This window comes from Convolutriloba macropyga, chromosome 2 (genome assembly GCF_964194025.1).
Source record: "Convolutriloba macropyga chromosome 2, txConMacr16.3, whole genome shotgun sequence".
NCBI classification, from domain to species: domain Eukaryota; kingdom Metazoa; phylum Xenacoelomorpha; order Acoela; family Convolutidae; genus Convolutriloba; species Convolutriloba macropyga.
Window position 1 is genome coordinate 58,863,340 of NC_134469.1, and position 25,888 is coordinate 58,889,227.

General features: G+C 33.6%; 4 protein-coding genes across 4 annotated transcripts in view; all 4 read right to left on the reverse strand.

Moving 5' to 3' along the window:
• LOC142334549 (uridine-cytidine kinase 2-like) overlaps nucleotides 1-412 on the reverse strand; it is a 25,360-nt gene extending 24,948 nt beyond the window's left edge. The window contains exon 1 of the mRNA XM_075382670.1: nucleotides 216-412. The gene's annotated coding sequence lies outside the window, so the exon portion shown is untranslated. The remainder of the gene's footprint in view (nucleotides 1-215) is intronic.
• Nucleotides 413-805: 393 nt separating this feature from the next.
• Nucleotides 806-2,439, reverse strand: LOC142334550 (EKC/KEOPS complex subunit Tp53rkb-like). Its single transcript, XM_075382671.1, has one exon. The coding sequence runs from the start codon at nucleotides 2,339-2,341 to the stop codon at nucleotides 1,589-1,591; it is 753 nt and encodes a 250-aa protein (XP_075238786.1). The 5' UTR covers nucleotides 2,342-2,439; the 3' UTR covers nucleotides 806-1,588.
• Nucleotides 2,440-2,470: 31 nt separating this feature from the next.
• On the reverse strand, nucleotides 2,471-3,125 carry LOC142334551 (uncharacterized). The gene is made up of 2 exons (XM_075382672.1): nucleotides 2,916-3,125; nucleotides 2,471-2,595 (listed from the first exon to the last, which is right to left on the reverse strand). Exons 1-2 carry the CDS (start codon nucleotides 3,121-3,123, stop codon nucleotides 2,507-2,509), a joined length of 297 nt encoding a protein of 98 aa, XP_075238787.1. The 5' UTR covers nucleotides 3,124-3,125; the 3' UTR covers nucleotides 2,471-2,506.
• Nucleotides 3,126-23,766: 20,641 nt separating this feature from the next.
• LOC142334553 (uncharacterized) lies at nucleotides 23,767-25,512 on the reverse strand. The gene has a single exon (XM_075382673.1). It carries the CDS (start codon nucleotides 25,508-25,510, stop codon nucleotides 23,855-23,857), a length of 1,656 nt encoding a protein of 551 aa, XP_075238788.1. The 5' UTR covers nucleotides 25,511-25,512; the 3' UTR covers nucleotides 23,767-23,854.
• Nucleotides 25,513-25,888: the final 376 nt, after the last annotated feature.

Sequence of the window (25,888 nt, forward strand, 5' to 3'; positions counted from 1 at the left end):
AAAACTTCATCTCAGGTCAATTATTTCGATCAGCCAAACCAAATAAGCTGCTGTTCTCAAAGACCAGAGAATTTCAATGGATTTTGCAGCAACAACTGCAAAAAATTAGTTCAAAATCAAATAATTACAATACACCGACGTCAACTTATAATGTTCAATTTACGGGAGCCAATTATAAAATACACTGTGCAATGAGTTATTAAAACAATACTCACATTTATCTCGTTTAAACAAATATAAGATCAATTTATAAAAATTTAAACAAATCTCATCAACTGCTGCACAGCTTGTTCACATAAATAAATGCGTAATTTGATCAAAAAATTCGACGTCGGATAAATTATGTAGACTGAACTAGTTGGACCTGTTCGATCATTCCAAAAATAGAAACTTGCGTCAACAACTATCTGATGCAATGAGCAGTCCTTACTACATAGTTTTGACAATATGAACAATTTCAACCTGAATTATCAACAAGAATCCGATCCGTTTGATTGCAGTACCTTATTAGGGCAGCCTTTAACATTATATTATAAAGCGTGACATTGCGGTCTGAAACTGCTTTCAGAATTATACTGCTAAGTTCAACCACTTTTCGCCGCTGATGTAATGCAACAAAATTATGTGGCGCCGCAAGTTATGCAACTGTTCTAATAGCAAGCAACAGTAATTGATTAAAATCAATCACAACACGGTTTTATTGACCTCTCGAGGTTATAAAACACCTAGACTCCCAAAAAATAATTTCTCGTTGGCGAAAACAACTCTGCGGTAATCTACATGAACCAACAAACCGAAGAAAACTGAAAGACGGAATGTATATTCCACAATCAAAATAAGCATCATGAAATGACTTAGTTAACAATTTAGAAATCCCATAAAGCTCAAGAGACTCGGGGGACAAGGACAACAGACACTAATAAGTCGGAATGCAACCATTTAAAGGACTACACTTAAAATAATTATAAATAATAGAACAGCCAAGCAAATTTCAACATGAATGCATTGATCAATTGACAAATTAGTGATAAGTAAATGAGGGTTAGAAAACGAAATAAGGAAGCTCCTTCCCCAACTAACTTGACCTAAAATCCACAACTCTTTTGACTGCATAGATTTTTTCCGTTAACTTCAATTCCACTGCTAAGGTAGGATTCGCGTCATGAAAAATTAAAATTCGTCATTGTAAAACGTGATGAGCAGAATTGAAAATTTTACCAATTTCATGTAAAATACATTTGTTGGACTCGAAACACCCATCCGGAGCAATTTTTGACGTCAATTTTTATTCCAATTAGACTTCATCAATATTGAAGTCTCCGCGTGTGAGGCACAATGAAAAAATTGTTTGGATCAAAAACAGCAACCCCAAAAATTTGAATATACCAGTAACAAAAGACCTACCCAAACAATTGTAGAAAATTTGTTTGAGAGCACTTAAACTTTAAACTTTTGGTCCATTAACATCTATTTAACACAAAATCATCAATTCATTTGAGGCGGCATAACCCACTCAAATCTTGATCTAGACGCGTTCATTATTTTGAAATTTATACCAAATAAGGAAAAAACTCATAAGCTTGTTTTTTCATCCTAGCATATCTCTCTTTCTGCCACGTGCTCTAACTTCGTCCAATTTAGTTTTTGTTGAACCACCAAATTTGGACACTGCAACATAGCTTTCCAAAAACGATTGAAAAAATGACGTCATGTTTGCGTGCGTTGTGAGAATTGCACGTTCTAGAACATACAAATCAACAGCTTTATCTTCGCTCGAATCCGATCCAGAGGACAGGCCAAAATCAATCGGTACAATCGAGAACTTCTCTGAATGATTTTCTCCGTTCATTACAACTTCAGCTTCAGGCAATGGTAAGTTTTCAGCAATTTGTTTGACTAAAAGGTTAGAGGTTGTCAAGTCACCGTGAATTACACCTGCATCGTGCATTTTGGCAATTAGTCTGGCGACATGTAACGATAGCACTTTCAGATCGGAATCCTGGTAAGCTTGCAATTCTAAAAAACAACGCAAACTCTGATAATCATTCAGATATTCCATGAGAATGACGCGTTCATGCAAGTCAGTCAAGTATACAATAGGCACTTTGATTCCTAGACGTTGACACTTCAGCAGAGTCCTTCCTTCCTGAGTGATACGCTTCGTTGTCAATTTCTTGTCCAGCTCAGCGTGACGGTATTGTTTCAACAGACGCTTCTTAAGTAAAAACTGACCGTTCGGCAATATGTTGTTGGGGTCTTTCAGAATGTAAAGACAGGCCTCCGCACCTTGAAAGAGAAGCGAATGCTCGCAATTTTTCAGGAATGGACAATCATCAACCATTGCTTATCTGAAAGAATCGAGTTGCAGCGAGCATTTTCATTACAGGTTTCAAAAAATAAATGCCATTGCTCAACACTAAGATACTACGCTCAGTTCTAGGATACTGTGATCAGTTATTTAACAATTCAATACAAGAGCAATTTTAATTTCCGAAAAAAAGTTTTGTTATATTTTTTTGGCTAAGTTTTGGATGCTGCTGAGAACTTGATTCGAATTCATATCTGTGAGCTCCACTGACCTCTCAACACCCAAATCTAAAACAGCAACATCATCCTTTGGAGAATGGGAGAAGGAGTCTGTCAGAGACAATGGGAAATCAAATTATGAACAAAGCCCTTCCTTTGCTTATTTAATGTTAATGGTTTTCAGCATAGTTCCACTTGAAAAGTATTCTTTTCAGGCGCCATCAACAAAGAATCAAGAGGTTAAATTTCGCACAAACAACCAACAACAATTACAACCCTGATTCAAAATAGCTTTGTTCTCCCTCTACTTTCAGAACGGCTCCCGGGGATTCGAAAGTTCAATCAGTAACTAGTATTTAACAGGACTAAAAATCCAGCTACCAACTCACTGTATCGAGCATAAACTCTGGGCACGACCCCACTGCACTCTCTGACCATGATTGGCATGTGGGGGTTGGCTACTTTGAGAGGAACGTAATGCTGTTCAATGAAGTTTCTCACTCCGGCACTCGAGGAGCTCGTTTGGCACAGGTGCAGCCGGAACTCCTTCACATTGTTACCCAGACTACGAGCTGCCTGTTTCACTGCTCCGCTCATTTTTGTCTGAAAAAGCAGGATATAGTTGTATTGTACATTATAGGCCGCAACCGTAATCCGCGCATCGCTTGTAAATAGAAATCCATTATTTACATTTTCTTTCAAAATCATCATTAATTGAAACTTTAGTATAGGCAACACACTAATTGTAAATTAAAACAGAAGTCACATAAAGATCCCAGTATGATTAAAGGCGGCCTTTTGCATCAATATTCAGGAAACTTTTCAAATGATGTAGCCAATTTGGTCCCATTTTGATCTTTTTCAGCTGTTATCTGTCAATTTTAGCCCAAGTTTCAGTTTCTTCTAGTTACAAATTCTATATAACCACCATTTGCGAAAAATTTGTCCGCACTTTAAAGAATTTAAAGAAGTCATTAGCTATTTGATTGTGACGAGAGTGCCGGAGTTAAGACCATTCATTTGTTTAAATGTTTGTCTGGATGAAAATTGCTAGTGCTTTCAAAATGATGCGCTTCACGAGATTTTCTCCCTTTGTAGAATTGGTTTTTATGTGGGGGACCGAATTTACATGGGAATAAGGCATGATTCCTAGTTCCTCTGAAATACCAATTCCTAGCTGGTTAAAAGTTTCGTTTCCAGCTGAAAATGGTGTAATTCATGCTTAAGTGGAGCTGACAATATAAGTGCTTAAATAGCACTTTACTGATAACCTTGAAACAGTATAATGTTCTAAGGTTCAACTTAAAAAAATGGCTTGGAGTGAACAAATTTAAGAAATCACCACTCGAATGAAATTTAAATCAAATGCCTCGACATCGGTTTTCTTTTATTTCGGATGCCATACTAATAAAACCAGATGAAGAAACCTTGTGTAAACCAAAGATTGAGAGGCAGTCTAACAAGTATACAGACGTTAATCTATACAACAGACAGGAAACATTGGGATCAATATGGCACAGTAAAATGAGTTTCCTAAATTAGAAATCCATTTCTGACAACAAATATAGAACTATTATTTATTCAATACAAAATTTCATATCCGAAAAACAGCCATATTTCTCAAAAATATTGAATTTCGATACGAGCAATTTAAATGTCTGTATGAATGTCTTCTTAAGGTGACAAGTGCTAAAAGCTTTTCCAATTGTTAGAATTATCAGCATTTTCTTTAAGACAATACCAATTAGACGCATCCAAAAAATTGAAATCAGTACATTTGATTGCGTGGAATTTAAAGTATTGATTTACTTAAGTTTGCTGAGTAACGGATAGTTGATGCTCTGGGCAGGTTGAAGTAGAAGATCAAGGCCGTATCTGTCCTCATTAATAGTTACGTATTTTACAAAAAACAAAAAATCTTTCTTTTCATTAGGGGTCTGTAGGGGAAAAGAAATCATGTAGTTTCAAAACCGCATACAATTCTTCAATCTCTTACCTAATCAAGAACTTTTTGATTCTTACTAAAATCTCAAAACAAATAAGGAGCTGTATAACAGAAATGATAAACAAAACTCTAAATCAATCTCTTCTGACCTGAATAGTCACAATTTAATAAAGCTTTCATGTTAGAAAAATTGGGACTCCATTGGGAGTGACATTAAAATTGCATCGTTTTCATTTAATTTTTGTTAGATAAAATTTATGTTAAATCTGCTATAGAGTTCGCCTATGGCGGGTTTTCAAGCAATTCTAATTCAGTTGATCTGGGATGTAATTTAAATTTTTTTTGTTTTGAATTGACGAAGCTTAAATTTGGCATGTATAATTCTACAAATTGGTTCCGACCCTCCTGAAGGGGGAACTATATACTCAACAGGTTTTTTCTGTTCAGACAATTTTGACCGATCGATATATTCATCGTGGAGATTGCGAGTGGTATCATTAAAAAGCCCATGCAGCGTAGAATATGGAATTGAAAAGATTTATTTGAATTTCGTTTTCTAGAGCGAGTTATCGTGATTTGAATTTTTGTGAATATTAGACCGATTTGCATTATTTTTGTTCACATTTCCCGGAATTTTTGACTAAGGTTTTGTCAGTTTTGCTTAAAATATGTAAACTTTGTCAAATATAAAACTGTTGATTTTATTTTTAAAGACAAAAAAGTTGACTATTTTAATTTCTTTGGCCAAAATTTCGGCTAAATATTTCAAAATTCAGCCTTTTTTATCAAAAAATTGCCCGAAATAAGCTTCTTTAGTCCACTTTGATTAAATGTGCCCAAAGTACACACCCAAAATCAGTTAACACAATCTTTTAAATTAGTAAGAGTTATTCCTACTTCCACTTCCATTGTGAGTAGTCTGGAATTCAAATTTTGCCGTTTTTCGCTAACTTTAATCTATGATTATTAAAAACGCAGAATTTATTTTTGATCTCTAACTAACAAATCGCAAGGCTAGTTTTCGTCCAATCATGGACTGTTACAATCCAAAAAATTGGATTGTAATCAGTCGGTCTTTTTTAGAAACTCGTTTTTTTATAAATAAAGAACAGAACAATTGAAATCAAAGCTCAACCTAGACAGGTCCAATTGGCTTGCTAAGAAGCTCCAAATAAATGCATCTAATTTTTACTCGAAAGTTTGTAGTTGTTTTGACTTAAAAATATTTGATTTTTCAATAAACAATGGCTTTTTGAAGTTCGCCACTATTTTTCTCTTAATTTGGTCAAATTGTAGCTTAATGTCAGCTAACAATGAATGCTACTTCTTCCCCTTCTTTCTACTGAATTAAAATTTAACTACTTTTGCGCGTTCAGCGATGGTTTTCTGGCTTTGATACTCAAATTGATACTCAAACTAGATTTCACAAATTTGTTTTTAATTTTTAGGCATTGGCCCAATTTTCATGTTTTCTTTTCTCGTTTTGTCACATTATCACACTATTGAAAGTTCACATATTACATTATTCGCTTTCAAAATAAAGCACAATTGAACGTTTAAAATCTTTAAAGGCATGGATTGTGATTTTAACGGCTTCGACACCCCCTTATGGAAGAATTTAATTGAAAATATTTACATTTGTCAACTGTCGTTTTTAATTTGTCTTTTTAGTCTTATGAAATTTCCTGGATTTCGGCAGGTCTCGTTAGCTTTTTTATGGAGGAAAAAATGAGCCTATATTCTAATTTGAATAGATAGCTGATGGCTTTCATGACTTTAAAAACAATTAATTTCAAGAACGAAAAAAAATTAACTTTCGTTATTTTTTGTCTATTTGCTACCTGGTCTCATTTATAACAGGTCTCATTTAACATTATTGTCATCGAGGGAAAGTGCAAGTGTGAAAAATCTAATGTTTTTAAAGATTTCGTTATTAATTGACTGGCTTCGACACAGGTTTTTGCAAAAATTAAATTAACTTTGACTTTTGTCTAAAATTGACGCTCTTTTTGTTGACGTTATTTTTTTGTGAATAGTTGCAGGTCTCAAGCGCTTCTTTCGGACGAGTAAACGAACCTATTTAACCATTCTATTTTGTAGCTTATGGCTTTCATGACTTTGAAAATAGTTTTCGAAAAATACAAAAGTTCCTTAATTTTGCCCTTTTCTCTTTTTTCTCTACTTATTATCTATTCTCTATAAAGAGTGCTCGCATACGACCTTATTGGCGTTTAGGGAAAGCCTCAATTGAACAAATTTTGAATGGGCAAAGCATGCCTTTACGTCTCCGACAGCGTTTTTTCGCGAGTTTCAATTTAATTTTTGTTTGTTGTCTAATTCTTGTTTTTTTAATGGCAAAAAAATTGAAAGAAGACAACTCTTAATGCCCAACTATAGACGCATATCTGATTATAAACATCTTGGATATTTTCAATTGCTATCTAATGGTTATCATTAATTTGAAACTATTTGTTTTTAAAAAGTTTAAGCCAATTTTTTTTAACTTTGCTGTTTTTGTTCTTTTTTGTCTAAATGTTACCAAGCCTTATTCTGGAGTGGTCCCATATCTTTTCTAGTGGAGTACAACTTGTTTTGTTTAATTTCAGTTTTATCTGACGCTATTTTGACCTTGCTAGTAAGTTTTTTTAATGGACATAAAGTTTTGGATGTAATTAATGTTTGTTGTCAATGTTGTTTGATTTTGTTGTTCGTCTTGACTTGCTTCAAACCGATTTTTTTTAAATACTTGAATTTTTGGGGGTTTTCTATCTGTTCATCATTCGGTAGACATGCCAAAAATGCAGATGAGCGGAGTCGGAACTTCAGGTGCAAACGCACATTAAGTTCCGACCCCGCTCATATACATTTTTCACTTAATTGTCTACTAAATGAGGAAGAGATAAAAAAAATTAACATATCAACATATCGTTCAACAAACTAATAAAAACAATCTACTCTACAGGGCCTAGGAGACCTGTGGCTACCATAATATGACTATCAGAAAAGACGGCAAAAAAATCAAAAACTTGTCCATTTTTTGAAAACCACTAATAACCAAAACAAAATAATCAGATAAAATTTATACTAAGAAGATTAACCCGTACTTTTTGGAACAAAATATGGGTCTTTTCCTCAAGGCAATTTGGCAACAAGTCGGCTAGAAATGAGCAAAAGCGGCAAAATTTTAATAAAACATTGCTTTTTTTTAATAAAAAGAACTAAATTCGAACTGATTAGAACATTACGCATCAAATGAAATCATTGAGAGAGTCTTTTATACCTCAATAGAGAGGGATTGAAGCCTTTCATTATCCAGGATATGTCAGACGACTACAAAAAGAACAACAAATACAGGCAAAAACGAAAAATTTGCAAAAAAAAATTATGCACGAAAACGATGTCCCCCAATCAATTAAATATTAAGCTGATCACTAAAAACAATAAACATCTTCGTTTGCATTTTTTTGCAGGTGACAACGTTTGTAAGTCAAGAGACGCCCATTATTGTGATACTGTGAAAAGAAAACAAAAACCTACAAAGGGGCAAATTTGCAAAAATCACGAAAATTGGTTTTATGAAAACTGGTTGTTCCAAGAAGAAAGACCAATTGAGGAAAATAAAACCGTTATAAGGAGGAAATTGTATTTCAAAAGATAAACCAGGTGAATTGTATATAGAGATGCTTAGCTGAAATTTAACAGAAATAAAATTGGCATATCTCAAAAATCTATCTCTTTTTTAATTAAAAACAAATATTTTCAAAATTCATAGCCAACAAAAGCTTTCGACTAAAAGAGTAGACAGTTTGACTTTTAATTAATCGGAAAAATAATTGCGACTGTTATTAATAAGACAAAATCATAAGACTATAAAATAACATTAAATACAAGCTGAACTAATAAGTTTCAAACAACGTTACGAAACCAGTTTTGAAGCCATTAAATTTATAAGATATTAACGGCGAGAACATAACATCTTCATTTGCGTCTCTTTTGATTATCATAACATCTTTTTGTAAAACGAATATCACAAAATGACAACAAAAAGAACCACAAAAACTGAAATGCATCTAATCTTCACAAAATTCTTCTGAAACAAATTGTCTAAGCCCAGGAGACATCATTTAAAAAGTTTAAACAACAAAAAGATTATTGTTTGATTCAACAAAACATTAAAAAGAGCTCTAAATAATGAGACTAATTTACGAAAATGATACAAAATGGAAAAAATACGAAAAAAAAACGCAAACCAGAACAAAAAGGGATAAGTTGAAGAATACTATTACTCTTTTTTCTAGAAAATTACTTCGAAAGTCAAAACAGCCATTAGTTATTTACCGATATCAGTTATTTAAGTTCAATCGTTTATCTATAGTTGGCCATTGAGACTTTTATTTACACAATATTTCGCAAATGGCAACAAAAACTAACAACAGATACAGGGCAAAAGTAAATAAAAAACTTTATAAATTTCTGCAAGAGAACGGTGTCGCAGCCCATCAAACCATATGTTATGAAAACAAAAATTATGTTCAGTTTCAAATGCTGTAAAGCTTTTTTCAGTTAGATTATTAAATAATTTGACAATTTACAAAAGAAACAAAAACAACAGCAAAAATAGGCAATTAAGCACAAAAATCAGAAAATTTTGTATGAAAACTCGTACTACCAAAAGCAAGAAAACCTTCTGATAAAATAATCGGCCACAAAATTAGTTTTCACTCTATAAGGAGGAAAGGTTGACATGTACTCATTGAGAATAAGCAAAATGTTGACTAAAATAATATAAAAAATTGACAAGTTCAAAAAATCAGAAATTTCCTTGAAACAAATACATTCAATAACATAAGAGACATTAGGTAACAACCGAATGAATAGAAAAGGTTCATTTGCACCTCTTGAGGAAGAAATTTAGATCTTTGAGTGGTTAATCTTAAAGATCAGACTGCCAAAAGAGTAACAATTAAAGGCAAAAGACAAGAATTCAGTTAAATTTTACTAAAACTCTTCCTCAAAGCCATAAAAACCCTTTGGTTCTCTGAAAACAAACTTTATCTACATTCGGCCTCAAATTTAAGCAAATTGGAGCTGTCATTAACGGAGCCGTGATTTAAAAATATTGTCATTAAATGATATTAACAAAAGCAAAATATTTTGAAAAAGGCAGAATCGAAATAAAAACCAAAAAGTCTCTGATTCTAAGAGTCCATGATATTATCGAACCTCTCCCTCCTTTTGCCGCGCGCCCAGCAAACCGACCAAGTTTTCCAAGTATTTGCGAATTAGACCAATTGTTGAGTGGAATTCTTAAATTAATAAAAAATGCATTTTGTATAATTATCGAGTTAATTCTGCAAAAAACGGCAAAGTTTTAATTTCAGAAGACCTTCATGCGGCGCCTAAGAGTCCATGACATTATTGAACCTTTCCCTGATTTTGCCGCGCGCCCAGTAAACCGACCAAGTGTTCCAAGTATTTGCGAATTAGACCAATTTTTGAGTGGAATTCTTAAAATACTGAAAAAAAATGCATTTTGTATAATTATCGAGTTAAATCTGCAAAAAACGCCAAAGTTTTAATTCCGGAAGACTTTCATGTGCCGCCTAAAAGTCCATGATAATATTGAACCTCTCCCTGATTTTGCCGCGCGCCCAGCAAACCGACCAAGCGTTCCAAGTATTTGCGAATCAGACCAAATGTTGAGTGGAAATCTTAAAATATTGAAAAAAAAATACATTTTGCATAATTATCGAGTTAAATCTGCAAAAATTGGCAAAAATTTTAATTCCAGAAGACTTTCATGTGCCGCCTAATTCCAACTAGCGCTCTTTTTGAGATTCGGGAGTCTGTGTTAGCGTTTCTAGGTTACTAAGTATGGCAAACTTTAACAAATTGGACCAAAAAAGCGTATTTTGTGTGCCATTTTTGATGAGAAGTTTGAAATTTGAAAACTTCAAAACTTTAGCCAAAAAACAACTTCAATCAAACAATTTAGCAACGCTCTTCTCTCTCTCTCTAACAGTAACAACAAAACTCTGCCGTTAAAAATTTTAACTTCCTTTGAATTGCATTAGCGAAATTAAATCAAATTTTAGCAAAAATTACTGAAAATGTGAACAAAAACAGTCGAATGTTCACAAAAACTTTAAACCTCGATAATTCTCTGTTAAACACGAAAATCGAAAAAAAAACTTTTCAATTCCGTATTCTACGCTGGATGGGCTTTTAATGATACCACTCACAATTCTCTACGATGAATATATCGGTCGGCCAAAATTGACTGAACAAAAAAACCCAGTTGAGTATATAGTTCCTCCCTCCCCACTAAAGTGGGGGTCGGAACAAAAAAGGCGCAAAACAAGGAACGTATCAAAAACTTGAAAATCAATATAGCGAGCCAAAAAGCTGTGATTTGGTAATGTCATGCAACTGAACGACTCCGGCATTCGAAAGCAACTCAATAAACAAACAGGAGTTCAAAACCAAAAATTTCCAATTCTTTATAGAAAAAAGCATTTTCAGAAAGACTTCAGAACAGCTAGCTGCAACTTTAAGCAACTTGGACAAAAATTATCATAAAAACATGCAATATCTGTTAATAGCATGAATTAGAAAAACGCCACGAAACAACAGCAAGATAAAAAAAACTTTCACTTCAAATATTACAACAGTGGTGTCGCAGTCATCTTTCTGGAATATTTTTGCATTAATATCCCCGACAAGGTATTGCAAAACGTGTGAATATCCGCCCTTGACAAAAACTGAATTTTTTGGAAAATATGTTTTAAAAATTTTATCTGCAAATCCGTCAACTGAATTCTGTACCTGTTGCCTTCAATATTTTTATGGCTGCACAAGTCCATTCCACGGATATTTCGCCAATTTGCCGCCTATATTTTTATAAGACCCGTCTTTTTATTTTCCAATCAAAATGTTAAGTCTTCTCCGCAGAAACGAAATTCAAAAATCCATTTGCAGAGAAATACTTTCTCTGCATTCAAGTTACAATGGATATTGTGACCGTCGATTGGCCAAAAAAGTCAGGTTAGCATGGAGATCGTCATTACATGAGGTCGAAAACGGGTACATAGGTGACATAAGGCTGGCATGAAAATAAAAGAAAGCGCTTTTTGTTCCGACCCCACTTGTGGGGGAGGAACTATATACTCAAATGGTTATTTTTTGTTCAGACAATTTTGGCCGATCGATATATTCATCGTAGAGAAATGTGAGTGGTATCATTAAAAAGCTCTTCCAGCGTAGAATTCAAAATTGAAAAGTTTTTTTCGAATTTCGTTTTTTCGAAGAGTTATTGAGGTTTAAAGTTTCATGTGAGAAATTACGATAAAAGCACTCTGTCCAATCAGGAAAGCCGACAGCGACCCAAGGCTTAATTTGACTCGTGGAAACGAGAGACAATCAATCAGTCGTACATCGACTTCTAGTATCTTTTGTAAACAAAAAGGAGAACAACGTAAACTAGTACCAAACAAGGAGGCTCGGTAATGTGCGATCGCACATTAAGTTCCGACCCCGCTCATATACATTTTTCACTTAATTGTCTACTAAATGAGGAAGAGATGAAAAAATTAACATATCAACATATCGTTCAACAAACTAATAAAAACAATCTACTCTACAGGGCCTAGGAGACCTGTGGCTACCATAATATGACTATCAGAAAAGACGGCAAAAAAATCAAAAACTTGTCCATTTTTTGAAAACCACTAATAACCAAAACAAAATAATCAGATAAAATTTATACTAAGAAGATTAACCCGTACTTTTTGGAACAAAATATGGGTCTTTTCCTCAAGGCAATTTGGCAACAAGTCGGCTAGAAATGAGCAAAAGCGGCAAAATTTTAATAAAACATTGCTTTTTTTTAATAAAAAGAACTAAATTCGAACTGATTAGAACATTACGCATCAAATGAAATCATTGAGAGAGTCTTTTATACCTCAATAGAGAGGGACTGAAGCCTTTCATTATCCAGGATATGTCAGACGACTACAAAAAGAACAACAAATACAGGCAAAAACGAAAAATTTGCAAAAAAAAATTATGCACGAAAACGATGTCCCCCAATCAATTAAATATTAAGCTGATCACTAAAAACAATAAACATCTTCGTTTGCATTTTTTTGCAGGTGACAACGTTTGTAAGTCAAGAGACGCCCATTATTGTGATACTGTGAAAAGAAAACAAAAACCTACAAAGGGGCAAATTTGCAAAAATCACGAAAATTGGTTTTATGAAAACTGGTTGTTCCAAGAAGAAAGACCAATTGAGGAAAATAAAACCGTTATAAGGAGGAAATTGTATTTCAAAAGATAAACCAGGTGAATTGTATATAGAGATGCTTAGCTGAAATTTAACAGAAATAAAATTGGCATATCTCAAAAATCTATCTCTTTTTTAATTAAAAACAAATATTTTCAAAATTCATAGCCAACAAAAGCTTTCGACTAAAAGAGTAGACAGTTTGACTTTTAATTAATCGGAAAAATAATTGCGACTGTTATTAATAAGACAAAATCATAAGACTATAAAATAACATTAAATACAAGCTGAACTAATAAGTTTCAAACAACGTTACGAAACCAGTTTTGAAGCCATTAAATTTATAAGATATTAACGGCGAGAACATAACATCTTCATTTGCGTCTCTTTTGATTATCATAACATCTTTTTGTAAAACGAATATCACAAAATGACAACAAAAAGAACCACAAAAACTGAAATGCATCTAATCTTCACAAAATTCTTCTGAAACAAATTGTCTAAGCCCAGGAGACATCATTTAAAAAGTTTAAACAACAAAAAGATTATTGTTTGATTCAACAAAACATTAAAAAGAGCTCTAAATAATGAGACTAATTTACGAAAATGATACAAAATGGAAAAAATACGAAAAAAAAAACGCAAACCAGAACAAAAAGGGATAAGTTGAAGAATACTATTACTCTTTTTTCTAGAAAATTACTTCGAAAGTCAAAACAGCCATTAGTTATTTACCGATATCAGTTATTTAAGTTCAATCGTTTATCTATAGTTGGCCATTGAGACTTTTATTTACACAATATTTCGCAAATGGCAACAAAAACTAACAACAGATACAGGGCAAAAGTAAATAAAAAACTTTATAAATTTCTGCAAGAGAACGGTGTCGCAGCCCATCAAACCATATGTTATGAAAACAAAAATTATGTTCAGTTTCAAATGCTGTAAAGCTTTTTTCAGTTAGATTATTAAATAATTTGACAATTTACAAAAGAAACAAAAACAACAGCAAAAATAGGCAATTAAGCACAAAAATCAGAAAATTTTGTATGAAAACTCGTACTACCAAAAGCAAGAAAACCTTCTGATAAAATAATCGGCCACAAAATTAGTTTTCACTCTATAAGGAGGAAAGGTTGACATGTACTCATTGAGAATAAGCAAAATGTTGACTAAAATAATATAAAAAATTGACAAGTTCAAAAAATCAGAAATTTCCTTGAAACAAATACATTCAATAACATAAGAGACATTAGGTAACAACCGAATGAACAGAAAAGGTTCATTTGCACCTCTTGAGGAAGAAATTTAGATCTTTGAGTGGTTAATCTTAAAGATCAGACTGCCAAAAGAGTAACAATTAAAGGCAAAAGACAAGAATTCAGTTAAATTTTACTAAAACTCTTCCTCAAAGCCATAAAAACCCTTTGGTTCTCTGAAAACAAACTTTATCTACATTCGGCCTCAAATTTAAGCAAATTGGAGCTGTCATTAATGGAGCCGTGATTTAAAAATATTGTCATTAAATGATATTAACAAAAGCAAAATATTTTGAAAAAGGCAGAATCGAAATAAAAACCAAAAAGTCTCTGATTCTAAGAGTCCATGATATTATCGAACCTCTCCCTCCTTTTGCCGCGCGCCCAGCAAACCGACCAAGTTTTCCAAGTATTTGCGAATTAGACCAATTGTTGAGTGGAATTCTTAAATTAATAAAAAATGCATTTTGTATAATTATCGAGTTAATTCTGCAAAAAACGGCAAAGTTTTAATTTCAGAAGACCTTCATGCGGCGCCTAAGAGTCCATGACATTATTGAACCTCTCCCTGATTTTGCCGCGCGCCCAGTAAACCGACCAAGTGTTCCAAGTATTTGCGAATTAGACCAATTTTTGAGTGGAATTCTTAAAATACTGAAAAAAAATGCATTTTGTATAATTATCGAGTTAAATCTGCAAAAAACGCCAAAGTTTTAATTCCGGAAGACTTTCATGTGCCGCCTAAAAGTCCATGATAATATTGAACCTCTCCCTGATTTTGCCGCGCGCCCAGCAAACCGACCAAGCGTTCCAAGTATTTGCGAATCAGACCAAATGTTGAGTGGAAATCTTAAAATATTGAAAAAAAAAATACATTTTGCATAATTATCGAGTTAAATCTGCAAAAATTGGCAAAAGTTTTAATTCCAGAAGACTTTCATGTGCCGCCTAATTCCAACTAGCGCTCTTTTTGAGATTCGGGAGTCTGTGTTAGCGTTTCTAGGTTACTAAGTATGGCAAACTTTAACAAATTGGACCAAAAAAGCGTATTTTGTGTGCCATTTTTGATGAGAAGTTTGAAATTTGAAAACTTCAAAACTTTAGCCAAAAAACAACTTCAATCAAACAATTTAGCAACGCTCTTCTCTCTCTCTCTAACAGTAACAACAAAACTCTGCCGTTAAAAATTTTAACTTCCTTTGAATTGCATTAGCGAAATTAAATCAAATTTTAGCAAAAATTACTGAAAATGTGAACAAAAACAGTCGAATGTTCACAAAAACTTTAAACCTCGATAATTCTCTGTTAAACACGAAAATCGAAAAAAAACTTTTCCATTCCGTATTCTACGCTGGATGGGCTTTTAATGATACCACTCACAATTCTCTACGATGAATATATCGGTCGGCCAAAATTGACTGAACAAAAAAACCCAGTTGAGTATATAGTTCCTCCCTCCCCACTAAAGTGGGGGTCGGAACAAAAAAGGCGCAAAACAAGGAACGTATCAAAAACTTGAAAATCAATATAGCGAGCCAAAAAGCTGTGATTTGGTAATGTCATGCAACTGAACGACTCCGGCATTCGAAAGCAACTCAATAAACAAACAGGAGTTCAAAACCAAAAATTTCCAATTCTTTATAGAAAAAAGCATTTTCAGAAAGACTTCAGAACAGCTAGCTGCAACTTTAAGCAACTTGGACAAAAATTATCATAAAAACATGCAATATCTGTTAATAGCATGAATTAGAAAAACGCCACGAAACAACAGCAACATAAAAAAAACTTTCACTTCAAATATTACAACAGTGGTGTCGCAGTCATCTTTCTGGAATATTTTTGCATTAATATCCCCGACAAGGTATTGCAAAACGTGTGAATATCCGCCCTTGACAAAAACTGAATTTTTTGGAAAATATGTTTTAAAAATTTTATCTGCAAATCCGTCAACTGAATTCTGTACCTGTTGCCTTCAATATTTTTATGGCTGCACAAGTCCATTCCACGGATATTTCGCCAATTTGCCGCCTATATTTTTATAAGACCCGTCTTTTTATTTTCCAATCAAAATGTTAAGTCTTCTCCGCAGAAACGAAATTCAAAAATCCATTTGCAGAGAAATACTTTCTCTGCATTCAAGTTACAATGGATATTGTGACCGTCGATTGGCCAAAAAAAGTCAGGTTAGCATGGAGATCGTCATTACATGAGGTCGAAAACGGGTACATAGGTGACATAAGGCTGGCATGAAAATAAAAGAAAGCGCTTTTTGTTCCGACCCCACTTGTGGGGGAGGAACTATATACTCAAATGGTTATTTTTTGTTCAGACAATTTTGGCCGATCGATATATTCATCGTAGAGAAATGTGAGTGGTATCATTAAAAAGCTCTTCCAGCGTAGAATTCAAAATTGAAAAGTTTTTTTCGAATTTCGATTTTTCGAAGAGTTATTGAGGTTTAAAGTTTCATGTGAGAAACTACGATAAAAGCACTCTGTCCAATCAGGAAAGCCGACAGCGACCCAAGGCTTAATTTGACTCGTGGAAACGAGAGACAATCAATCAGTCGTACATCGACTTCTAGTATCTTTTGTAAACAAAAAGGAGAACAACGTAAACTAGTACCAACAAGGAGGCTCGGTAATGTGCGATCGCACATTAAGTTCCGACCCCGCTCATATACATTTTTCACTTAATTGTCTACTAAATGAGGAAGAGATAAAAAAATTAACATATCAACATATCGTTCAACAAACTAATAAAAACAATCTACTCTACAGGGCCTAGGAGACCTGTGGCTACCATAATATGACTATCAGAAAAGACGGCAAAAAAATCAAAAACTTGTCCATTTTTTGAAAACCACTAATAACCAAAACAAAATAATCAGATAAAATTTATACTAAGAAGATTAACCCGTACTTTTTGGAACAAAATATGGGTCTTTTCCTCAAGGCAATTTGGCAACAAGTCGGCTAGAAATGAGCAAAAGCGGCAAAATTTTAATAAAACATTGCTTTTTTTTAATAAAAAGAACTAAATTCGAACTGATTAGAACATTACGCATCAAATGAAATCATTGAGAGAGTCTTTTATACCTCAATAGAGAGGGACTGAAGCCTTTCATTATCCAGGATATGTCAGACGACTACAAAAAGAACAACAAATACAGGCAAAAACGAAAAATTTGCAAAAAAAAATTATGCACGAAAACGATGTCCCCCAATCAATTAAATATTAAGCTGATCACTAAAAACAATAAACATCTTCGTTTGCATTTTTTTGCAGGTGACAACGTTTGTAAGTCAAGAGACGCCCATTATTGTGATACTGTGAAAAGAAAACAAAAACCTACAAAGGGGCAAATTTGCAAAAATCACGAAAATTGGTTTTATGAAAACTGGTTGTTCCAAGAAGAAAGACCAATTGAGGAAAATAAAACCGTTATAAGGAGGAAATTGTATTTCAAAAGATAAACCAGGTGAATTGTATATAGAGATGCTTAGCTGAAATTTAACAGAAATAAAATTGGCATATCTCAAAAATCTATCTCTTTTTTAATTAAAAACAAATATTTTCAAAATTCATAGCCAACAAAAGCTTTCGACTAAAAGAGTAGACAGTTTGACTTTTAATTAATCGGAAAAATAATTGCGACTGTTATTAATAAGACAAAATCATAAGACTATAAAATAACATTAAATACAAGCTGAACTAATAAGTTTCAAACAACGTTACGAAACCAGTTTTGAAGCCATTAAATTTATAAGATATTAACGGCGAGAACATAACATCTTCATTTGCGTCTCTTTTGATTATCATAACATCTTTTTGTAAAACGAATATCACAAAATGACAACAAAAAGAACCACAAAAACTGAAATGCATCTAATCTTCACAAAATTCTTCTGAAACAAATTGTCTAAGCCCAGGAGACATCATTTGAAAAGTTTAAACAAAAAGATTATTGTTTGATTCAACAAAACATTAAAAAGAGCTCTAAATAATGAGACTAATTTACGAAAATGATACAAAATGGAAAAAATACGAAAAAAAAACGCAAACCAGAACAAAAAGGGATAAGTTGAAGAATACTATTACTCTTTTTTCTAGAAAATTACTTCGAAAGTCAAAACAGCCATTAGTTATTTACCGATATCAGTTATTTAAGTTCAATCGTTTATCTATAGTTGGCCATTGAGACTTTTATTTACACAATATTTCGCAAATCGCAACAAAAACTAACAACAGATACAGGGCAAAAGTAAATAAAAAACTTTATAAATTTCTGCAAGAGAACGGTGTCGCAGCCCATCAAACCATATGTTATGAAAACAAAAATTATGTTCAGTTTCAAATGCTGTAAAGCTTTTTTCAGTTAGATTATTAAATAATTTGACAATTTACAAAAGAAACAAAAACAACAGCAAAAATAGGCAATTAAGCACAAAAATCAGAAAATTTTGTATGAAAACTCGTACTACCAAAAGCAAGAAAACCTTCTGATAAAATAATCGGCCACAAAATTAGTTTTCATTCTATAAGGAGGAAAGGTTGACATGTACTCATTGAGAATAAGCAAAATGTTGACTAAAATAATATAAAAAATTGACAAGTTCAAAAAATCAGAAATTTCCTTGAAACAAATACATTCAATAACATAAGAGACATTAGGTAACAACCGAATGAATAGAAAAGGTTCATTTGCACCTCTTGAGGAAGAAATTTAGATCTTTGAGTGGTTAATCTTAAAGATCAGACTGCCAAAAGAGTAACAATTAAAGGCAAAAGACAAGAATTCAGTTAAATTTTACTAAAACTCTTCCTCAAAGCCATAAAAACCCTTTGGTTCTCTGAAAACAAACTTTATCTACATTCGGCCTCAAATTTAAGCAAATTGGAGCTGTCATTAACGGAGCCGTGATTTAAAAATATTGTCATTAAATGATATTAACAAAAGCAAAATATTTTGAAAAAGGCAGAATCGAAATAAAAACCAAAAAGTCTCTGATTCTAAGAGTCCATGATATTATCGAACCTCTCCCTCCTTTTGCCGCGCGCCCAGCAAACCGACCAAGTTTTCCAAGTATTTGCGAATTAGACCAATTGTTGAGTGGAATTCTTAAATTAATAAAAAATGCATTTTGTATAATTATCGAGTTAATTCTGCAAAAAACGGCAAAGTTTTAATTTCAGAAGACCTTCATGCGGCGCCTAAGAGTCCATGACATTATTGAACCTCTCCCTGATTTTGCCGCGCGCCCAGTAAACCGACCAAGTGTTCCAAGTATTTGCGAATTAGACCAATTTTTGAGTGAAATTCTTAAAATACTGAAAAAAAATGCATTTTGTATAATTATCGAGTTAAATCTGCAAAAAACGCCAAAGTTTTAATTCCGGAAGACTTTCATGTGCCGCCTAAAAGTCCATGATAATATTGAACCTCTCCCTGATTTTGCCGCGCGCCCAGCAAACCGACCAAGCGTTCCAAGTATTTGCGAATCAGACCAAATGTTGAGTGGAAATCTTAAAATATTGAAAAAAAAATACATTTTGCATAATTATCGAGTTAAATCTGCAAAAATTGGCAAAAGTTTTAATTCCAGAAGACTTTCATGTGCCGCCTAATTCCAACTAGCGCTCTTTTTGAGATTCGGGAGTCTGTGTTAGCGTTTCTAGGTTACTAAGTATGGCAAACTTTAACAAATTGGACCAAAAAAGCGTATTTTGTGTGCCATTTTTGATGAGAAGTTTGAAATTTGAAAACTTCAAAACTTTAGCCAAAAAACAACTTCAATCAAACAATTTAGCAACGCTCTTCTCTCTCTCTCTCTAACAGTAACAACAAAACTCTGCCGTTAAAAATTTTAACTTCCTTTGAATTGCATTAGCGAAATTAAATCAAATTTTAGCAAAAATTACTGAAAATGTGAACAAAAACAGTCGAATGTTCACAAAAACTTTAAACCTCGATAATTCTCTGTTAAACACGAAAATCGAAAAAAAACTTTTCAATTCCGTATTCTACGCTGGATGGGCTTTTAATGATACCACTCACAATTCTCTACGATGAATATATCGGTCGGCCAAAATTGACTGAACAAAAAAACCCAGTTGAGTATATAGTCCCTCCCTCCCCACTAAAGTGGGGGTCGGAACAAAAAAGGCGCAAAACAAGGAACGTATCAAAAACTTGAAAATCAATATAGCGAGCCAAAAAGCTGTGATTTGGTAATGTCATGCAACTGAACGACTCCGGCATTCGAAAGCAACTCAATAAACAAACAGGAGTTCAAAACCAAAAATTTCCAATTCTTTATAGAAAAAAGCATTTTCAGAAAGACTTCAGAACAGCTAGCTGCAACTTTAAGCAACTTGGACAAAAATTATCATAAAAACATGCAATATCTGTTAATAGCATGAATTAGAAAAACGCCACGAAACAACAGCAACATAAAAAAAACTTTCACTTCAAATATTACAACAGTGGTGTCGCAGTCATCTTTCTGGAATATTTTTGCATTAATATCCCCGACAAGGTATTGCAAAACGTGTGAATATCCGCCCTTGACAAAAACTGAATTTTTTGGAAAATATGTTTTAAAAATTTTATCTGCAAATCCGTCAACTAAATTCTGTACCTGTTGCCTTCAATATTTTTATGGCTGCACAAGTCCATTCCACGGATATTTCGCCAATTTGCCGCCTATATTTTTATAAGACCCGTCTTTTTATTTTCCAATCAAAATGTTAAGTCTTCTCCGCAGAAACGAAATTCAAAAATCCATTTGCAGAGAAATACTTTCTCTGCATTCAAGTTACAATGGATATTGTGACCGTCGATTGGCCAGAAAAAGTCAGGTTAGCATGGAGATCGTCATTACATGAGGTCGAAAACGGGTACATAGGTGACATAAGGCTGGCATGAAAATAAAAGAAAGCGCTTTTTGTTCCGACCCCACTTGTGGGGGAGGAACTATATACTCAAATGGTTATTTTTTGTTCAGACAATTTTGGCCGATCGATATATTCATCGTAGAGAAATGTGAGTGGTATCATTAAAAAGCTCTTCCAGCGTAGAATTCAAAATTGAAAAGTTTTTTTCGAATTTCGTTTTTTCGAAGAGTTATTGAGGTTTAAAGTTTCATGTGGACACGGGCTATTTGGTTCACTTTTAGCGTATTTTTGTTCGAATTAACATTTTTTCAAAATTACCTTTTACGCTACCAAATGCATCAATTTGGTGTTCCTAACAGACAGAAGGCAATTAAAAAGACTAATTCGGGTCTCAAAGGGAAATTAACTATCGATATTTACTTTCGAATTCTATTTGAGAGCTGGTTTTTTTAGGATAATTTTTATATTTTTTTGTTTTTTAAATCACTAAAAGAGTAGTCACCTTTCATATCGAGCTTCCGTTAATGACAAACCTCATTTACATTCCAATGACGCCCAATGAACAGAAAAGTAGCTTTCAAGGAATCGCTCGTATTTTTTGGCTTCGACACAGTGTTGGTAATTTTTAATGAAATTTTGATTTTTAAAGTCCTATGCCATAGACACGTTGACTAGAAGTGCAATAGTCTTCCTAATGAGCATTAAGGGAACCTATCTAGTGCTTTGAGTGGACAACTAATGATTGTTAAGACATTAAAAATAATTTTTCAAAGTCTTTGTTGAACGTAAGCCGATCTTAAACTTATTTTTGCGAACTCTAAGTCATTTTCAGTAATGAGAGTTCCACTGTAAATTGTGTTGAAACCAACATTAATCTACTGTAAATTGTGTTGAAACCAAGATTAATCTAGCTAGTTGTTTTATCTTCAATTATTTGCTTTATTTATCTTCAATTATTTGACGCAATTATATGACTTCAATGCGTCGAGATTCCATACATTTTCTTAAATTTTTGGATAATTTTATTGTAATTTAGTTTCCTTTTGGAATCTTATCGCATAATCCTTATATTGATAGTTTCCATTGACTCAGAGAAGACGCTTAAAGAACCAAGGATAAAGTTTTCAGAGAAGCTTTTGGATTAAATGGCTTCGACGCTTTCTTCTCGCACTCTTCTTATGAAATTTTTGGTTTGTCTGTATTTGCTATTGTTTTCATAGTCATAAGACTTATTTTGATTTCTTATTGCTGACTGGTCAAAGACAAACAACATTGTCTTCGCATTGAGGCATAACGTAGCGTATTTATTGAATGTAATGTCGTTGATACTACGGGGTTTCTCAAAGATTTCGTGGTTTCAAAATATTTGGTCATATTTATTGATTTTTTGAAGTCTTATAGGTAAAAAAAGCGGAATCCTATTGTTGTTAAGAAAAAAAATGAAGATAGAAGTGCTTGATCGGAAAAATTGGTTTTTAATGGCTTCGACATTTTTGTTCTTTATGTAGTCGTGAAGTGCTGAGAGGTCTCATGAGCCTCTAATTGACAACTGATTGAATGAATGATATTCCTCTATGCAGTTAGTTCATACCAAATAGTCTTAAAGTTTATGGTATTATTCATTTTCAATTTTTTTATTTTTTCGTTTTTATATTTGTATTGTTTTTTGGATAGTTTTTGCTGTTCTTTCAGTCAACTTGTAACTAATTCTCATCAATCAGAGGTCCCATCCAACTGCTTGTAATTCAAAAATTAAACTTTCTATTCATATTTTGTCGTAACTGATGTTTTGTTTCTGGGGAAGATATGCGTTTTCATAAAAATTTTGTGAGTTGTCAATATTTGTTTTTTTCTCTTCTTTTACCACGTTCGCTTAACAACAGAGCCCGAATATTTTCAAACGAGGCCCAAGTGAACTTATTTAATCGTTCAGTATTATTTTAGCTCAATTAGTATAGATTACAATTGAAATAAAAAAAACTATTTAGATAATAGCTAATGATTTTAATGGTCTCAATGATTTGGGTTTTCGCAGATTGTCTGTAATTTCATGATCTTTCGTCCGTGTCTGGCCGTGTCTGTTGCTTAGTCTACCCAAAGACAGATTTTATCAGTTTCGTAATGATATTATAGTAAGTTTATCGAGAACTATTTTGTTAAAAGCTAATTTTTTTAAGACAAGACGTTTGAAATAGTTTGGTATAAAAGTGTTGATAGTATTGAATTCCACCTCATTATTTTTTCTTTTTATTTGCTACCTAGTCTTATTATGGAAAAGTGCCATCTGCTGTTTACTTACGGTGAAGGAAAATTTGTGCAGTTAAGGTTTCATCTGATTGCATTTTGACGTTGTTTACTAGTTGCTTTTACATTTAGATATCGAGTTTTTGCCGTTAATTTTTTAGTTTTGCTTATTTTGTAAACAAAATATTTTGTAAACAAAAGTCTTTTTATTGGAAGATCTTTTCAGCGCTGTTATGAGGCATGGCATTATGTAATTCAATTAGTAGTTTGGGTGTGAAACGATTTCTTAAAACTCAAACATCTATTTTTGATTATCTCTTCATTTGATTGACAATTAAGTCAAAAATGTAGATCAGCTCGGGTCGGAACTTCATGTGCGAACGCACATTAACGAGCCTCCTTGACTATTTTGTTTTTAGTCATGAAAAACTTTCAATTCCAATTTTCCAAAACCTTCCACACGTAAACAAATTTGCTTCCAAATTCGGTAGACTTTGGCAGCTTCTTTCAAGCCAAATGCTGATGCTTTTATAACTATAATTAATTTTCAATGATTATGTTTTCTGAAAGACCGTGAACCTAAAATTTTTCCCGCGAATGAAAAAAAAATGTTTCAAATTCTAATCTATTTAGATTTTTAAAAAACAATTAGTTCCTCATTCAAAAGCAGTAATTAAATAACTGTGTATAACTTCAGTGTCACACAAAGCATCCATTGACTTTCTTGGCATAGGAAAAGGTTATTGTTAATGTTCCAAAGTCAGGCGACGATTCTTTCCACTCTATTAAACAAGGAACATGTTGAGTTGTAATTGGGTGTCGTCCAACGACAACTTGCGAGGAAAAGAAGGAAGGCTTCAGCTTTTGGAATTTCACTTTTCCAGAAGCATCTGCGCTTTCATTCCCGTTTTCCCATGCCTGATTCTCGTTGTTAAGAGGCGAATCGCTTGGCAACTCTGCTTCCGATTCGTCGTCGAAACATCCCTGCATCATTCTCTCTATTTTCATTTTGCTAACTTCTATTGCACCATCTTTAGCATCCATCATGAAAAACTTCTCTAAACTCAACTTTGGACCGTATTTCTCTCTCAAATGATCGTCAGTTAAAGTCATAAAATGGTTGAAGGTTCTCGAACCTAAAATCTCCCAATGCTTCTTTTTACCTCCCTTGTATCCACTGACGGTGACAGTGGGAGCAATCGGTTTCCACTCATTGCCAAACTTTCCGATTATTCTCCTCTCTAGAGCCAAAAATATAGATGTCGGAATATGAGTTTCAATTAAAGCCTGACCTATTTTCGATTCTGTTAAGGGTTGCATAGCTTCGCGCATTAAATGAATCAAATTGCAAATGTAAAGATCAGGTGAGATCGGTATACTTGCCAAAACATTTTTGCCTATATTGAGCTCTTCTGAAGTTTCAGTTTCAAAACTTGGTTCACAGTGAATTTCTTTCAATTGTTTGTTCTCCTCCTCTTGTTCTTGAGACCAGACTTCTGTCGCATCTCCCCGGGCCTCCGCTTCCACTACATCTTGCAAGAACAGGTGGCAAAATTTGGCAGTTACTTTGATTCTCTCTCGGCAGTTGAAATCTGATAGAAAAGCGGCTAACAGAAGATAAACATGGTAGCAGACTCGAATCTGACCACAGATATCATCGTAACAACTTGTGGTTCCCGATTCCAGGAATGACTCACACGAACAGTAATATTCCTTTTTAAACAAATTGAATGAAACGAAAGATACTCCGTGAGGTTCTGTCGTAGATTTTGGACCAAACACTGCGTAAGTGGATCTGTCAATCTTTTGCACTGGTTGTGCAGAAAAATTAAAGCCAGCAGACAGCTTTTTGGCGGTGGTTAAATTGATAATTATGGATTCCGGAATTGAGGGTATTTTAGAGAAAATGTACTCCCAGTGCAATGCAAGACATTTCGATTGCGCTGGTTTACCTTGTGCACATGAAGGCCCATGCTGACATGTTACAGGACCATTTTGTGCCGATCTCTTTGCCATACATGATGATAAGTAACAAAACACTTTAAACATGGGCACTTCGGCCCCATTGAATACATCTTGCTCCAACACTACAATGCCATATACTTCTTTGGAATCGACTTCATCTGCTACCGCAAATATTCTCTGCGAGGTATTGCCACAACAGTTCTGAAGTTCGACAACTTGTCTTTTTTGACGCGCACTACTTACATTAGTACTACTGGACGTGTTATCTAAAATCTCGTTAATTCGACACCTTTTACATGCTTTAGCACGCATTCCCATGTACTCTTCGCATCCTGTGTTTGAACAACGTTTCAAACCTCTCAGAGTCGCTTTTGAACCTAAATGGTCCATTGAGTTTTAGGGGCTAACTATGACCTATCTGAAAGAGACGTGGAGCATAATTTCAATTTCATGGGTAATTTTAAAAAGAAGCTAGCTGAAAAAGCTACGATTGAATGTGCGATACAGATTTTCCAAAGATATCAAGAAGCTAGTAAGGAAAGGGCAAAGCTCATTGTTTGATATGACACAATGAAATATGACAAAATCATGCTGATGGATAATTTGAATGAGTAAATGGCACTCGGGAGGCAGAAATATGCCTAGTGCTATTTTAGATTCATCTTTGCCACTATTTGAAGACTGTTCCTTCATTGGAATCAAACAATCTGCGTGTAATAGTCTCTGTAGAATAGTCTTCAAATCATCAAACTTTCCTTGATGTTCAAC